This window comes from Tachysurus fulvidraco, chromosome 24 (assembly GCF_022655615.1).
Source record: "Tachysurus fulvidraco isolate hzauxx_2018 chromosome 24, HZAU_PFXX_2.0, whole genome shotgun sequence".
Classification (NCBI taxonomy): domain Eukaryota; kingdom Metazoa; phylum Chordata; class Actinopteri; order Siluriformes; family Bagridae; genus Tachysurus; species Tachysurus fulvidraco.
Genome location: NC_062541.1, coordinates 6,374,469 through 6,391,202, shown reverse-complemented (window position 1 = coordinate 6,391,202; position 16,734 = coordinate 6,374,469). Strand labels below are relative to the sequence as shown.

Below are 16,734 nucleotides of genomic sequence, written 5' to 3'. Positions count from 1 at the left end.
GTCGAGCTACTTTCTCGGTAGCGTCTGCCGTACCCATTCCCACTTCCATCCCCACACCTCACCCTGAGGAAGTATCTCATGTTCTTGTTGTGGAAGTCTCCAGGAGGTAGAAAGAGATACAGCAGCACCTCGCACAGATCCCGCAGGAAGCCTGTTGGAAGAGAACGCTGTTAGAAACCTTGCACCATAGCAGCATTATTACCATAGCGGCATTATTATCTCAAACAATGAAGACTTGATATTGACTTTCTGCTGCAATTCGGACCTTCGACCAGGAAAAATCACCTGGAGCTTAAACTGTCCATCTGTCATAGTTTTCTTCCTTATTCTTTTATTTTACTTTTATATTCCATTCGGCTATTTTTGTGATGGCATAAAAAATTTCACTGCATGTCATACACTGCATATATGACTCTGTGTGTGTGTGTGTGTGTGTGTGTGTGTGTGTGTGTGTGTGTGTGTGTGTGTGTGTGTGTGTGTGTGTGTGTGTAGCAGCTCTGTTTCACGTCTCATTGTGTCCCCTGTACTGAGTCTCTCACCTTCTTCATCTTTATTGGAAGTGCACACTACATCTCTGCAGATCTTTCTCTCCAACTCCACCTCGGTCTCAAAAAACGCATCCAGCAGCTCCTCTGGTGCATCACCTGTTCGCACGCGCACACACACACACGCACACACACACGCACGCACGCACACACGCACGCACGCACACACACACAAACAAATTATATTTTCTCTCGGTCTCCCCCTCTCTTTCTGTCCTTCTTCATCCCAGTCATTCCTGCTCTCGTCCTTCAGTTTCTGTCTCGCTCTCACTCATGTTCTGTCGTTCTTGCTCTCGATATCTCTCTTACTCATTCACTCTGCCTGTCTCTCATTCTGTCCGTCTGTCTTGTGTTCTCTCTCAGTTTCTTCTGCTCTTGTTCTAGGACTGTCCTATTCTCAGTGGTGGCACAAGAGGTTAAGGCTCTGGTTTGTTGATCGGAGTATCGGGGTTCGAGCCTTAGCACTGCCATGCTGCCACTGTTAGGCCCTTGAGCAAGGCCCTTAACCTTCACAGGGTCGCTATATCATAGCTGGCCCTGAAATTCAATCTTCTGTAATGTATACGTGACAAAAATAAATGCTTCTATTCGCTCTGCATCTCTCTCACTCTTCTTCTGTTCACCTGTCTCTCTCTCTCTCTCTCTCTCTCTCTCTCTCGGTCTTGCCCTTTTGCACTCGTTCTCTCTCAGGCTCTGACTTGTTGTCTATGCGTCTCTCTATATTCCTCCCCCTTCAAGCTTTCCTGGGTGCTCGCTTGTTCACACTCTGTGTGTATTATGCATTCTGTATTTCAGTCTTTCAGCCTCTACTTTGCTTGTTCTGTCTCTCACTCTCATCCTTTATACCGGTCTCACTCTTGTTCTGTTTTCCATCTGTCCATCAGACACTCTCTTTCTCTCTCTTGCTCCCTCAGGCTGTCCATCTGTCACTCTTACTAGCTTGCTCTCTCGCTTGTGCTTGCTCCCTCTCCCTCTGTGTGTGTGTGTGTTTAGTATGCTCGGCCATTCCCTTTCTCCCTCTCTCTGGTTTTGGATCAGTCCTTTACACACACACACACACCGATGTGCCAAAATAACTCCAGAAAACAAAAACCTCTAAAAATGACTGCGGTTCTCAGACTGAAATGCAGCTCCAGGCAGCAGAGGTAAACAAGTTTATTCTTGTGGTTCGTTTTATTACCTACAATTAATTACTGCGAGTGAAACCGACCTCCGACCTCCGTACTAATCAGTGCGGTATGACTCGTTCCTCTGAACGCACAGTGTGATTTAAGTGGAAGTAAACATTCTGGTACGTGTGACTCACGTTGTTTCGGGTCCTCTCTCTCGTTCAGCCTCTCCTGGGCCTTTCGAAAAACACGGAGATGAGTGGCGAAGTCGTCCACCAGCCTAGTGGTGAAATAAGGCTGCCAGTCCACCTCTTTGGACCTGAACAAAGCAGAGCATCATGGTCATCCTGGGTACTACACAAAAAGCCACCGAATTCACAGACACTCAGCAAAAACTTTGTTGTAAACCGATGCGTTGACGCGAGCTCCACCCAGTGACCTATTATTTGCATGTCAAATGTGCAGGACGTTCCTAGTCCTCCAGTTTACAGATGTAGTTACAAACCTTGTAAAGAAATCCCAAAAAGCTATTTGTTGCCATCTTATCCGATTTGTCCGTACACGGTTTTGTGAGAGACTCGATCGGTCTCTCGGACAAACAAAATGAACCGCATCACATGCCTATGAACGCTGAGAGAAGATAAGCGCTGAGAAGTGGAGGATTACCGTGTGGAGAACTGCACCAGAGCGTTCTGCACCGTCTGTCTGATCTCCAGCAGGAAGGACTCGTCCTCGCTCAGTGTGTAATACCAGTACTGGATGTAGTCTCTCAGAGCAAACTGAATCACCTGAACAAAAAGAAAAGGCGATGTGACTGTTGAAAAACAGAGACATTCAGATTATTGAGTCACAAACACACACACACACACACACGCTTTGTTTATATGAGCCGTAGAACTGTGGAAAGAATCAGCATGCGATCGGACCTGCAGGTCATCTGTAACACAGGAAACCAGCTGAGGAGGAGCGAGATTTCTATCAGATAGAACAAGGTGGATAACAGAAGAATGATCGGCATTTTAAAACATTCTTGTGTGTTCCCTGAGCGTGCTGTAGAACTCGTCGTCTTTATTTGTCACCAAATTGATACAGCACCCTAGAGCAGAGAGAGCTAAGGGCCTTGTTCAGGGGCCCTATAGTGGCAGCTTGGTGGTGCTGGGGTTTGAACAATCACTAAGCCGGAGCCTTAACCTTTTAGCCACCAGCACGATGATGCACACAGCCATGACTCCCTCACATCGTGCATTAACAGATTTAATTGGGATTAGTTTAGTAACTTTAACTAGATCATCAGTAAAGAATATTAAACCTGTTACTTCACATTATGCGGCAGCGTTTGGGTCGTTCACACCTGCCCTTGTTGTTTCTCCCCCTTTTACCTCTGCACATTCCTGTGGTCATGTGGTACACTGGCTATTAATCAATAAGTGGTTCGTTACCTACTTATTCCTGTCCAAAAAAAACAAAAACGAGCATTACAATCTTTACTCAAAAGGAATTAATCAACTTTTACCTCGAGCTGAGGAAAAAAAACTTTTTAAATATAACGCCTCATCAACGTGGAACAACTTACAGGAACAACATAAAACTTGCTGTGCCGTTTCTGCTGCTGAACTTATGGCTGCTGCTTCTTTTCCCTTTAGGGGTCGTCACAGCGACTCATTTTCTCTATCCTCTGCATCCTCTTCTCTCGTACCAATTACCTTCATGTCCTCCGTAAACACACCCATACAGTACATCTCCTCTTTGTCCTGCCTCTTCACCTCTTATCTGCTTAATTAAAGGTTACTAATAAGCTCTTCTGCAATTATGTCCAAGACACAAAATGATCTGCAGCAAGATGCTGAAAGCCACACACACACACACACGCGCCACGCAGACACACACACACGCCACGCAGACACACACACACACACACGCCACGCAGACACACACACACACGGCACGCAGACACACACGGCACGCAGACACACACGCCACGCAGACACACACGCCACGCAGACACACACGCCACGCAGACACACACGCCACGCAGACACACACGCCACGCAGACACACACACGCCACGCACACGCCACGCAGACAGACACACACGCACACGCCACGCAGACAGACACACACGCCACGCAGACAGACACACACACACACGCCACGCAGACACACACACACGCCACGCAGACACACACACACGCACACGCCACGCAGACACACACACACGCCACGCAGACACACACACACGCCACGCAGACACACACACACGCCACGCAGACACACACACGCCACGCAGACACACACACGCCACGCAGACACACACACGCCACGCAGACACACACACGCCACGCAGACACACACACGCCACGCAGACACACACACGCCACGCAGACACACACACGCCACGCACACGCCACGCAGACAGACACACACACACACGCCACGCAGACACACACACGCCACGCACACGCCACGCAGACACACACACGCCACGCACACGCCACGCAGACACACACACGCCACGCACACGCCACGCAGACACACGCCACGCAGACACACGCCACGCAGACACACGCCACGCAGACACACGCCACGACACGCAGACGCACGCCACGACACGCAGACGCACGCCACGCAGACCCGCGCCACGGCGCGCAGACGCACGCCACGGCGCGCAGACGCACGCCACGGCGCGCAGACGCACGCCACGGCGCGCAGACGCACGCCACGACGCGCAGACGCACGCCACGACGCGCAGACGCACGCCACGACGCGCAGACGCACGCCACGACGCGCAGACGCACGCCACGACGCGCAGACGCACGCCACGACACGCAGACACACACACACGACACGCAGACACACGCCACGACACGCAGACACACGCCACGACACGCAGACACACGCCACGACACGCAGACACACGCCACGACACGCAGACACACGCCACGACACGCAGACACACGCCACGACACGCAGACACACGCCACGACACGCAGACACACGCCACGACACGCAGACACACGCCACGACACGCAGACACACACGACACGCAGACACACACGACACGCAGACACACACGACACGCAGACACACACACGACACGCAGATTTGGGACAAAATGGATAATCTAATGTGCATGAGCCTTACTGGTGAACAATAAACCTGCTGACACACTTCAGCAAATTCAGTGCACGTACACTGCTGTGTATATAACTCAGTTATCAAGCACACTGCAACGTCTCAAAGAGAAACATGTTAGGAAACTAAACATCAGCAAAAAAAAAAAAAAAAAGTCTTGACATAATTGCCAAAATAAGTGGAAGCAGTCCTCAGTTTTAGGTAAAAAAAAAATCCAGCAGAAAACGTCTGCACTATCAGTTTAGCAGAACTCAACTCTGACCGCACGCAATTGGACAGCATGTGACTTTGACCCCCCCCCCTGCTGTCTCATCACTCTTGTGAAAGCTCATCCACAAAACCATGATCTAGCAGGGAGTTCTGCGCAGACGTTACCTGTTGCAGAGGCTCGTCGATGAAGTTGGATCCCGTCAGACGCCGATCGATTTTTATGGGCTTCGTCTCCTTCTTCAGCTCCTCTAAAGTCTGAGGAAACAGGGAAATGGAATATTGGTCTCCTGAACAGGTTTCTCTGCTCAAACAGAACGGTCCGCACTTGAGCTGGGAGAGTAAGCTGAGAAGTTGATTTGGGTGTCAAAACAAGGGAAGGAACGAAGCCCTTTAGGAAATGTAGGGCGAGGTATAACCAGGGGACAAAAAGAACTGACAGCTTTATGAAGATGTGCTAAGCTATGAGAAAAGCACACGAGTGTGACAAACGAGAACGGAATCGGCTTTTCTCTTGTATGTTCTCATGAAGGAGTCGGACACTTAAACGAAGAAACCCGCATGAAACAAATCACCTATTGACGATAAATTTGAATAAATGCAAAAAAACAAACCAAAACAAAAAACAAGTTCCATAATATTTATTATAGTATATTCTAAAAGAGTGCTTCATCTTAAAAAAAACAATCCAAAATCATCACTTCTGCATTTTGTCATTCTTTAAATATGTCAACATCATAAAACGTGACATAAATAACCATGGACAAAATTGCTTTTTCCCCAAAATACCCTTGAAAGTCAGACGTGTTTCCTGTTTCTGTTTAATCATTAGTGTCATGGCCTATTTCTTAAGCTTAACCTCTAAGAGGTGTGAGATGGATCATATTTCCTTTAAGAAGCCACCGACACCTTACGCTCGCTTCACAGCCATTTAAATGTGACAATTTTCAGACTAACGCCAGCTTATTTAAAATTATGTTGTCTTTCGGGTGTCGATAGTCTGGGGAAATCCTGCTTTGACAAAAAATTTTTTTATAAAATTTGTTGCCTACTGAATTATCTGAATTATTAATTCTTCATTTTTTGGTATTTGGTCATTTTTACACCGGTTATGGAGTACAATGGTTTGTGTCGTTTTTCTTGTGGAACACAGATTTAAAAAAAAAAAAACAGCTTGCATTGTGTGTGTGTGTGTGTGTGTGTGTGTGTGTGTGTGGTGTATGTGGAGCTCCGGTTCTTACCTTCGCTATGCCTGTCGGGGTGGGGGGCAGGTAGGAGTGTTCACATTTCTCAAGGTGTTTTTCTGAATTTGTCTTTCCAAATAAAAGCGTGACGGCGAAGCCCCTGGAGAGAGAGAGAAAAAAATTATTCGGAACACATTCGCAGGCCTGTGGGGAGAAAGATAAGATGTTTCAGTGTCAGGGAGATCGGTGGTGCTTAAAGACAGAGCCACTTACCCGCCAAAAAAACAGAAGATGTAAAACGCCAAATAAAATATGGCAAAGGGTCCGAATGTGATGAGGAAAAGCAGGATCCCAAGACCTCCCCATCCCCAGACGGACAGGCTGGCCTAAAATACAAAATAACAAAACACAGAGATAGGAAGAAAGAGAGAGAGAGAGAGAGAGAGAGAGAGGCAGAGACAGGCGCAGAGAGAGAGAGAGAGAGAGAGAGAGAGAGAGAGAGAGAGAGAGGCAGAGACAGGCAGAGAGAGAGAGAGAGAGGCAGAGAGAGAGAGAGGCAGAGAGAGAGAGGCAGGCAGAGAGAGACAGAGAGAGACTGTTAATGCCATTACAGCTTCCTCACACAACACTGTAAACATCAATAACTGTGTATACGCAACTGTGTCTGTGTGTCTGGGATTTGCGAGAATTCCTTCAGTCAAGCAGGATTGGACTTTATAAACCATCCCACACACAGCTCTGGTACACGTTCATCTGTGACACAAACATACAGCTAAAGAATTTCAGGCTCGGTCTACATGGTGGCAATTCAGTGCCAAAACATATGACACAACCGATAACGTTGTTGTGGTGCACTTTTCTGGCAAAAGGCTTCTGAATGTTACGGCGTGATTCACAGCCTCCCTGTAAATCCTTGTGCTGATTTCCAGCACACTTTTGGACAGCGTTTGAAGCTTAATGCAGTACATCCTCTGCCATCAGCAGCTACGGCTACATCCATTTATTATTCAAGGGCCTTTCCATCACACAGCGAGAGTACTACAGGGAACTGCCTTAAGTCAGTAGAGCAGAGCTGAATGTGGACTACAGAAGCAGCAAGCAGAGAAAATCCAATGCAGACATCCATCAGATCCTCTAAGCGCAGCTATCCGGCTGACCAAGCACTTTCAGTTTATTTTTAACTCCTGCACATGGCAAAAAAAAAAAGAAAGAAAGAAAGAAAAAGCACAACTCCTTCCTTCATACTATAGCTTTTGAGTGGCTCTGAACCAGAGTTTGAAAAATAAATAAATAAATAAATAAATAGGTTAAGTTACTACTATAACATTATTAAAAAGAGCACATTCAATTATATTTTAAATGACACGATCAAGTGGAAAAACTTTCCATCACACAGCAAGGTAGGTTCACAAGGTAGGAGGCACATCGATTTTGCCCCCTTTTCCACCAGAAAGAACCGGGTGCTGGTTCAGAGCTAGTGCTGGTGCTGGTTCAAAGTTGGTTCCACTGGCGATCCTTCTAAGAACCGGTTTGCCATTCCATGAAAGAGAACTTCCACAAACACAAACATCAACAATGGTGGATGTTGCTTTACTTAATGCTTATGTCTTTGTGAACATACATTGGCATCCAAACACGGCGAATCCAACGTGTACGTGCAGCTCTGTGTAATCTGTATAAATGGAGGTTGTAATCGAGAAAGTACATAACGTTATTTTATCGTTATCACAGAAAAAAGTTAGCCTTAGCATGTAGCTACCTACTATCATGTGTGCTGATAACGTATCATATCGCGGTAAAGTGTATTAAACTTTGGTATACTTAAGGTACATTATCAAGGGCGCTAACAGTAGCCCCGCCCACAGCCCCACCCACAGCAAGCGGTTCTTAAGTCTAGACCAGCAATGTTTTGGTGCTACTTAACCACTTTTCCTGGTTCAGAGCCGGTGCTTTGGCTGTCGAAAAAGAAAGAACTGATTATAAATTAGTCTCTGGCTCCGAACCAGCACTCAAACAGCCTCGGTGGAAAAGGGGCATAGGGTGCCAAACCATCACAGGGCACAATTACACACACAAGTTAGTGATGCGAATGAACCTTCCATCTTTTAACTCGGTGAAGAAAATGAAGTACCTGAAAGTTTGCTATACCTTTACAGTCTGATTTAAACATCATGGGCAAAGGGGAAAAAAAAAGTAGTTTTATATACACACTATTATATGTGCCATGCAATAGTGAAAAAATAATCTGAGGCAATAGTCGGTTGTGACTGGTGCTTAATTAAAATGCTGCTGCTTTGTTGAGCTCACAGTCACGCCTTCTCACCTAATACCCGGTCACAAGGCCGAGGCTCGTGAATTTCACAGATCAAAGTTCACTCGGACCAAGTTGGCACAAAGTGAAGGTAAACGCTAGCAGAAGCAAATGTGGTTTTTCACATCATGTGTCCTTTGGTGATCTGTCTTTGACACAGCTACATGCTTTTCTATAAAAGGAGAGTAGACACTGACAAACTGTCCACCCGCCGACCCACCCGCCCACTCACACTCACCGCTGTGCTGTGCTGTATACATGCAATTTCCACAGATGTGGACTGTTTACACCGAAGGCATCAGATGTGGACTGTTTACACCGAAGGCATCAGATGTGGACTGTTTACACCGAAGGCATCAGATGTGGACTGTTTACACCGAAGGCATCAGATGTGGACTGTTTACACCGAAGGCATCAGATGTGGACTGTTTACACCGAAGGCATCAGATGTGGACTGTTTACACCGAAGGCATCAGATGTGGACTGTTTACACCGAAGGCATCAGATGTGGACTGTTTACACCGAAGGCATCAGATGTGGACTGTTTACACCGAAGGCATCAGATGTGGACTGTTTACACTGAAGGCATCAGATGTGGACTGTTTACACCGAAGGCATCAGATGTGGACTGTTTACACTGAACGATCAGATGTGGACTGTTTACACTGAACGATCAGATGTGGACTGTTTACACCGAAGGCATCAGATGTGGACTGTTTACACTGAACGATCAGATGTGGACTGTTTACACTGAACGATCAGATGTGGACTGTTTACACTGAACGATCAGATGTGGACTGTTTACACTGAACGATCAGATGTGGACTGTTTACACTGAACGATCAGATGTGGACTGTACACTAGACGCATCAATAAAAGATTATAAAAAGCCATAAAACTGAGAGGGAGCATGTGGCCAGTCACCAGACTTCCTGTTTTTGTCATAGCAGGAAAGCCGGCTTTTTGTCACTTCTGACCTAGTGGCACGTACACACACATACACACAGACACATTATTAAAAAATTATTGTTACTAATAAAAAATAAACAAATAAAATGGCTCATGACATGATCTGAAAATTCCCAGCTCAATGCTAAATAATGCTGTATGACATTTTCTAAATACAGAGCTCTCCACATGCTTTACACTCAAACCTTGTACTATTATTCTCCACCAAAGGACGCATGGGGTTAAAGGACGCATCAGGCGTCGATGCGAACTCGAGGAAGTGTGGAAATCTGGTAGAGGTGCTCTTCTATCACAGCAGCTACAATACACAGAGCTATTGTTTGTGGTTAAACTAAAGACATTCAGAGAGACGGGCGAGTGAGGAGCTCATAAGACCTGCCTCGAGCTCTCCGGCATGCCATAAAGAACACTAAGTGAGTTCTTTAAAAGGTCAGATAAGGAGCAGGCTCAGCGCCACGACAAGCATGACTCAACAGGTCACATGGGTGCAGCACAGCAAGAGCAAACCAGGGACAAACTCAGAAGTTTGTGTATTTCATAGCTGAGCTGAGAAAAACGAGCAGAGGTGAGCGAAACGGCTCCCGGGTTTGGATTTGCTCCTTTATGTGTTGTTTGTCTTTGTGAGTTGTTTCTGCGTTCTTCGGATTCCTCTCACCTTCAGAAACATTACATTAGTAGGATTAGTGACTCGAGGTGTGATTGAGTATGTAGGTGTGTAAATATGTGCGCGTGTGTGTGTGCGGTGTCTTGTGTCTTTTTCAGGGTGTATTCCTACCTCATACCCTGTGCACGAGGAAGAAGTTTCAGATCCACTGAATAAAATGATGGTTGAATGAATGACGGTATAAACAACACGATGTGAAAATGATAACCATTAAAATCCTGTAAGTGAAACCTAGACTCTGTGGCATCATAACAGGCAAAAGGAACAGGTTAGGTCATGTCTATTACTTTATAAACAGGAACACCTCATTATGTGAAAGGTGCCAAAGGTGAAGGGAGATTAAGCCCCGCCCACCAGACATCCACTCTTGTACAGCAGAATAAAAATCCCACAGTGTTGAGAAGAGAAAAAAAAGGCCAGATCTTGAACACTGCCTTATTATTATAAGTGATGATCAAAACAGAAAAGCAGTGTGGGGAAGCAGTACATTTCACACATCCCTTCTGAAACAGGTTAATGCAGTCGGTCCACTCGCTGTACGTCAGGCGGTGATGTTTTAAAATTAACAAATCAGTGTCCTTCCTGGTTTCGCTCAACCTTAAATAGAAACGAAAGCTAGAAATCTGTACTGGTTTTATGAAGAAGAAAAAAAAGTTTTCATAAATATCAATGCAGAATGAACTTCTTCGGATTCCCACAGAGACATTCTGGTGTTTTGGACTGGAGCATTTCGCGCTAGTCCTGACTAGTGATACACGTGGTGTCTTTTCGTCAGAGTTTGAATGGCTCTGAACGTACAGCTCTTCTCACGTTCATCGAGCAATCCATCGGTTGAATTCCTGAGCCTCCGATACGCTTTGTTCGTCTCGCCTTCACTGGCCTCCTACAGAAAAGACTTAACAAGAGGCTTTATACCTCAATGTTCTTGAAGGTGTTCATTAATACATGTTCTATAAAAGCAGCCGTCCTTCAAACGTCAGGGTTATATTAATGATGGAAGACATTAACATTTCTTTAGTAACAACTAAACGAGTCTAAATCTGCCGGAAAAAAAGGTTTTGGGGTGCGATATCACACAAGATATCATACGAGTTTAATGTCTTAAAAATATCTTTAAAAGAAAGAAATAACGAATAGACAAAACAGCATAATGAGCTCCACAGTAGCATCTGAGATGTCGTGTTATTGCAGAGAAAATGTTTTTTTTTTCCCACTGCCTTTTTTCATGGTTATAACTTGGTTGTGTAACAACAGATAGGTTATTATGTTGTAACGTGCGGCGTTTTCCACAGTAATCGTTCACTTTGTAGGTGCAGATGAAGATGTACTGCACTACACAGTATATTTTGGGACGTCAGCATGCTTTTTTTAACAGAATAGATTTTTCCATCGTGACACACCTAGCTACTGGTGCATGTTTTCTAGTAAGGTTCGAGGGGAACTTCAAGGTACCTTAGGGAATAAAATATATTTGTCCAGTACCTTTATTTCGAACAGCACAGATTTCCACTTCTACTTATCATCAGTGTAGCTGTGAAGCTGGACAGACTTCCTCCTGCTTAAAAACTTGGCCACATTGTGCTTATACCCCTCTTCCATTTCCTGTCATATGAGCTCTCGAATGTGACGTTCGCAGAAACCCAATAAAAGTATGAACCAAAAGTGATGCTACCAGAAGATATGGGACACATGACTGAGCTGTGGAGTTTACTGTAACCCATGTAGTTACCAATGTCACAAGTCTATTGTTCGAAAATCTTCATCATGTAATCAGGCATTTAAAAGATGCCCTCACGCAGATTGTCATAGCGTTCAAATAAAACTGAATTAGGATCTTCACGTACGCGATGACGACATAATCTTAAAACAGCACTGATTACAGAAAACACTGAGAATTTTCCTTCGCTGAATAAGGCTGAAAAATTCACCAAAGCGACTGGGAAGTTCATATTCGAGCGAGTTAACAGCAGAATAAGAAATGGCTCATGCTTCAGACTACTTGTGAGCCGCACCAGAGAAAGCTTAGCACGTTACATTTGTCCCACTTCTTCCAATTTTAAAACTAATCTTTAATAATGTTAATGAACTAAAAACAGAAACTCGTTATCAGGCGGTGCTTATTTCTGAAAATGCATCGTATCGAGGCACCAAGACATCTTTGGAAACATACACTGATCTACTCCATTGTGTACCAGGTGCAGATGCTGAAGAGGGGGCAAAAACGTGTCGTGACATTACTACTCCTTGTTGGTCTTCTGCTGCTCCCTGTTCGAGGACGCCACAGCGGCTCACCTGGTCCACATATTTGATATGACGCGTGTTTTACGTCGTATGTCCTTCCTTACACAACCGTCCCATTTTTATCCGGGTTTGGGACCAGCACAGAGACTAACTCTACCGTGGATGGGTTACCTTCCTGCCCAGGAATCGAACCTGGGCTGCTGGACGCAGGAGGCATATAAATGTCTTAAATTAGTCAATGTCTTTAATCGTGCAATTTAGTGTTCGACATTTAAAAAAAAATGTATTACATGCATCAGGCTGGGAAACAGTATATACGTCTTTTTGGTTAAAAACAAACAAAAAAATACATTTGAAATGAAATCCACTAAATTCATCTGCTAGACTGTAAAGTACACAGTGTAAAATAAGTCACTTGGGACGCAGCTCCAGACAGAACACAACACAACCCTGGTGCTGAGGACATGACTATACAAGCCTCAACCACATTTCTGTTCAAATCAAAGTTTTCCCATGGGGGTGTGGGTGTGGGGGTGTTCAGTGCCTTGCTCAAGGGCACCTCAGTCGTGGTATTGCCGGCCCAAGACTCGAACCCACAACCTTAGGGTTAGGAGTCAAACTCTCTGACCTTTAGGCCACGACTTCCCCCTATGGTTAGAAGATGTAGCGGTAGAGTTAGAGTAATAATAATAAAGTAATGAAGTCATCTTGATTAGGAGCTGATCTACATTTCTTCAACAATCCCCAGAGCTAGAAAGTGGGCATTAGGGCATGAGAGGAACCCCATGAGCCCACGCACTCAGCACTTTATACTGCATAGCTGATTAACTGTGTAACGTGTGCACTGATTAGACAGAACACACGGGTCATCCACGTAAGCTCATTACTTCCTCTGTGGACAATCGTGTCCTAACCCATGTCACAAAACCGCTCAGAGAAACAGATCATATTTTTTATTACATTTTTACATTGGATATGATACCGATGTCAGAGCCAGATACCGGAGAAAGCAATGAAAATCACCACCAGAGCCTTAATTTAACTAATACAGTACGTTGTTTTTCACTTTAATGTACAGTCCTCTGCCAATATTCAGCACTCAACAGTACATGGCGTTGGCTTAGGGGCTTTTTACACCTGGTCACTTCATGCGTTTTCTGTGATCAGATAGCCATCCGATGGTAAAAAGACCAGGTGTAAATGCCCTCCGAAACGTTTTCGAGACGGATATAAATCCGATCATTCAAACCACTTCAGGAGGAGGTCTGGGACGCATTTCAGATGAAACTGGACGGGTGTAAAAGAATGTGGTTGTTCAAGCCACATACGTCAGCGCTATACTCCTCCCAAACGGAAGTACGTCACTCGCGAGTGATCTTTCACCCAGGCGTCTCGTTGGGTCTTAAAATGCGCTGCTGCTGCCACCAGTGAAAATGCAGCAAACAGTAAATGCTGTTTTTTGTAGCATAACCGTCGTAACGAGTTTTTACGTCTTCTTTTTGATTGCATTCTGAAAACCGCACACACGAAAGCGTGTTCCATTTCAATTACCCCGGAAATGAGGTCAAATATATTTACATTTTGGACGGGAGTAGAAAGATCGGATCGATATCCGATTCGGCGAGACGCATTTATGTGGCCTGATGTAAATGGAACCGTTTTAACAAATCAGATAGCTATCGGATCAGAGAAAACACAGTGACCAGGTGTAAAAAGGCCCTTAGTGATCTTAGTGCCCTTATAGTTTGCCGCACATGTCGAATGTTGGGGGTTCGGTCCCCACATCGGCCGTGTGTGAATGCAGTAATGTTCTACCCGTGCTTTAGAAGTTTCCTCCGGGTTTACTACCACCTACACCCAGTCCAAAGACATGCGTGTGTGATTGTGCCCTGTGATGGATTGCTACCTTGTCTCTCCAGGATGTCACCTGGGCTCCCTTCTGAGTCTGGTTCCTCTCAAGGTTTCTTCCTCACATCAATCATCTCAGGGAGTTTTTCCTTGCCACCTTTACTCCTTTACTCATCAGGGATCAATATACGGTGCTTTAAAATGTATTAATATTTTAAAACGAGTTTTAAATTTAGAATGTATGTATTTGTATGTTTTTTTTTCTTATTATTATTATATTTATTTCTTTTTCTCTTTCTTAGAAAATCATCACGCATTCGGGTGTAAACATACAACAAGAAGGATTTTTGTGTTTATGTAACAGTCTTCTGGTCTCCTCGACACTAACCTGATGAGCGTAAGCCCTGAGCGAGAGCGGATAATAAGATTAAGACGAGCGTGCGCTCTTTCAGCATCTTTAATAAGTGCTCTATAAATACTTCCTGAGTGTACCAAGGGCTTTGTGTGAAACAGGTGGGCTGGAGTTTACCTACTTAACACTAATGGAAAGCACTTAGCATGGCGAACTGATAGAACAGGTGACTCATCAATTTTCTGATCACAGCGCAGGCTGCAGATGAGACACTGTCGCTGCTTTTATCTACAGCCTTACTGCATGTGTTCACACAGCGTGAAGATGACAGACTATAAAGGACAATCCTGTGAGAAAAAAAAAGGAAAACACTCCAGCATACAAAAGCTTCGTTCAGGGGGCCCAATAGTGGCAGCTTGGCAGTGCTGGGCTTTGCACCCCGATCCTCTGATCAACAACCCAGAGCCTTAACCACTTAAGCCACCACCGTCACTTCCCCCACTGCCCCCAGTTTCCCCAGTGTTCAACTCAGATACACAGTGATAAAATGTTTCTAGAGTGACATGTAATCCAGAAGTGCTACATAAAGCGTGTGCCAAAAAAGCAGAGTTCCCAAATCGCATACTGATAATTCTAACAGGAAAAAGAAGTGCACTTCAAGTACCCAGATTTTTCACTTATCTAACTGAAAAAATGAAGTGCGGAATGTCGGACACTTCGTGCGTTCAATGCTCGTAGCTTTGCTTATGTAGCGGAAGCGGGGCGGGTATAGCAGACGTTGATGCTGGATGAGGAAACAAAGATGGCCAACAGGATTCATGTTTCAAGGTAAAAACACTGTATGGTGCAAAATCTAGTGTCGTCACGATCATACGCTAGATGCTAGAGTTCATGGCGCCTAATCTGATCTAATCTAATAAATACACAGGGCTTTTCTCTAATTATATAAATATAACAACAGTGTTCTCTTCCTTATACCTTGCTCATCTAGAAAGTAACTACAACTAATATGATGATATAATGTGGATAGTATGATCGACTAGCGGCGATATGCAATATGACAAAAAGATCACAAGATCTTAAGCCATTTCTACACAATATTCATGATACGGTCTATGGGATTGATGACAAGCAGCCAGAGGATTACCAGAAAAAATATATTTTTTTAAATTTTACAAAAAATAAATCAGCACTAAAACAGAAGGCATGAAATTTTTAAAAATCATTTTCGCTATTCAAAACAGTTTGATTTGTAGTATTTACTGAGTAGCTTCCAGACAGCATCGTTGTTAAATATATAAACAATAAGAAAGCTGTATTCAGGACATCTACAACAAAAAGAGGTGCGTTGTGACGTCACAATACTGATCAGGATAGCGGTCATATTTCCCAGCTCTATGACACACACAAAATGCTATGGAGATTTTCTGAGATAGTGTCATGATATATTTTAATGATATTTATTACTTATTTATTTATGTTAGTAAACGACTAAAAATGTCCAAAAAAACAAACAAGAAAAAAACCATAAAACATACGCCTTCAGAAACTTTTGACACACACGTAAGCTCTAAACAAACTCACATTTTAAAGCTTATATTCAATTTTTCAAACATAGTCATGATTTTAAAATTTAGAGGAAGTGGTGCATAAGCTTTTTAAAGTTTTTAACCTTTTATTAATGAAATCTAGGATATTTACTAATTTCATTTTCTTTATATTGAAAAACTCAAACTGATCTGTGCAAAAAATAAAAGAAAAATAATAATAATTTTTTTTAATTGAAAACAGTGAAAACAGGAAAGGTTCAATTTCGACACCTAATCAGAAATTACTCAGCGTGAATCAAACGGAAGGAAACAAGTAGTACTCTTAAAAAGTGTTATGACGCTATTTATGCTGATATCAGTGCAGAATTATGCAATTATACGGTAGCAGATAACCTGAACGGTTGACTGAAACATGCAAATGGACCAAAAAATATTCTTATTAAGTTCGCTGTGAAAGACGAGTCACACGAGCTGAATTTCTGCATAAACCCAAATCGTACGGCAAACACTGTAGACGATTCCCTTCGCACAGACTGTTCAGATTGGCTTTGAAATGTTATTGGGAATGTCTCGTAAAATATTCTTAAAAGAAAGTGTGCAGTCTAAACCAGGATGAAGAGTT

At 44.1% G+C, this 16,734-nt stretch overlaps 1 protein-coding gene across 3 annotated transcripts in view; it reads right to left on the bottom strand.

The window, feature by feature from the left end:
* Positions 1-16,734, bottom strand: part of snx13 (sorting nexin 13) — a 33,038-nt gene that overhangs the window by 13,027 nt on the left and 3,277 nt on the right. For 2 of the 3 annotated variants that reach the window (XM_047807981.1, XM_027175781.2), the window contains exons 2-8: positions 6,451-6,563; positions 6,235-6,337; positions 5,162-5,251; positions 2,321-2,442; positions 1,852-1,973; positions 540-644; positions 63-151 (exon numbers count right to left, since the gene is read on the bottom strand). In XM_047807981.1, the coding sequence (XP_047663937.1) occupies positions 63-151; positions 540-644; positions 1,852-1,973; positions 2,321-2,442; positions 5,162-5,251; positions 6,235-6,337; positions 6,451-6,563 (744 nt within the window). Of the gene's footprint in view, positions 1-62; positions 152-539; positions 645-1,851; positions 1,974-2,320; positions 2,443-5,161; positions 5,252-6,234; positions 6,338-6,450; positions 6,564-6,836; positions 6,931-16,734 lie in introns of all 3 variants that reach the window. The other variant, XM_047807983.1, reaches the window with a different exon arrangement.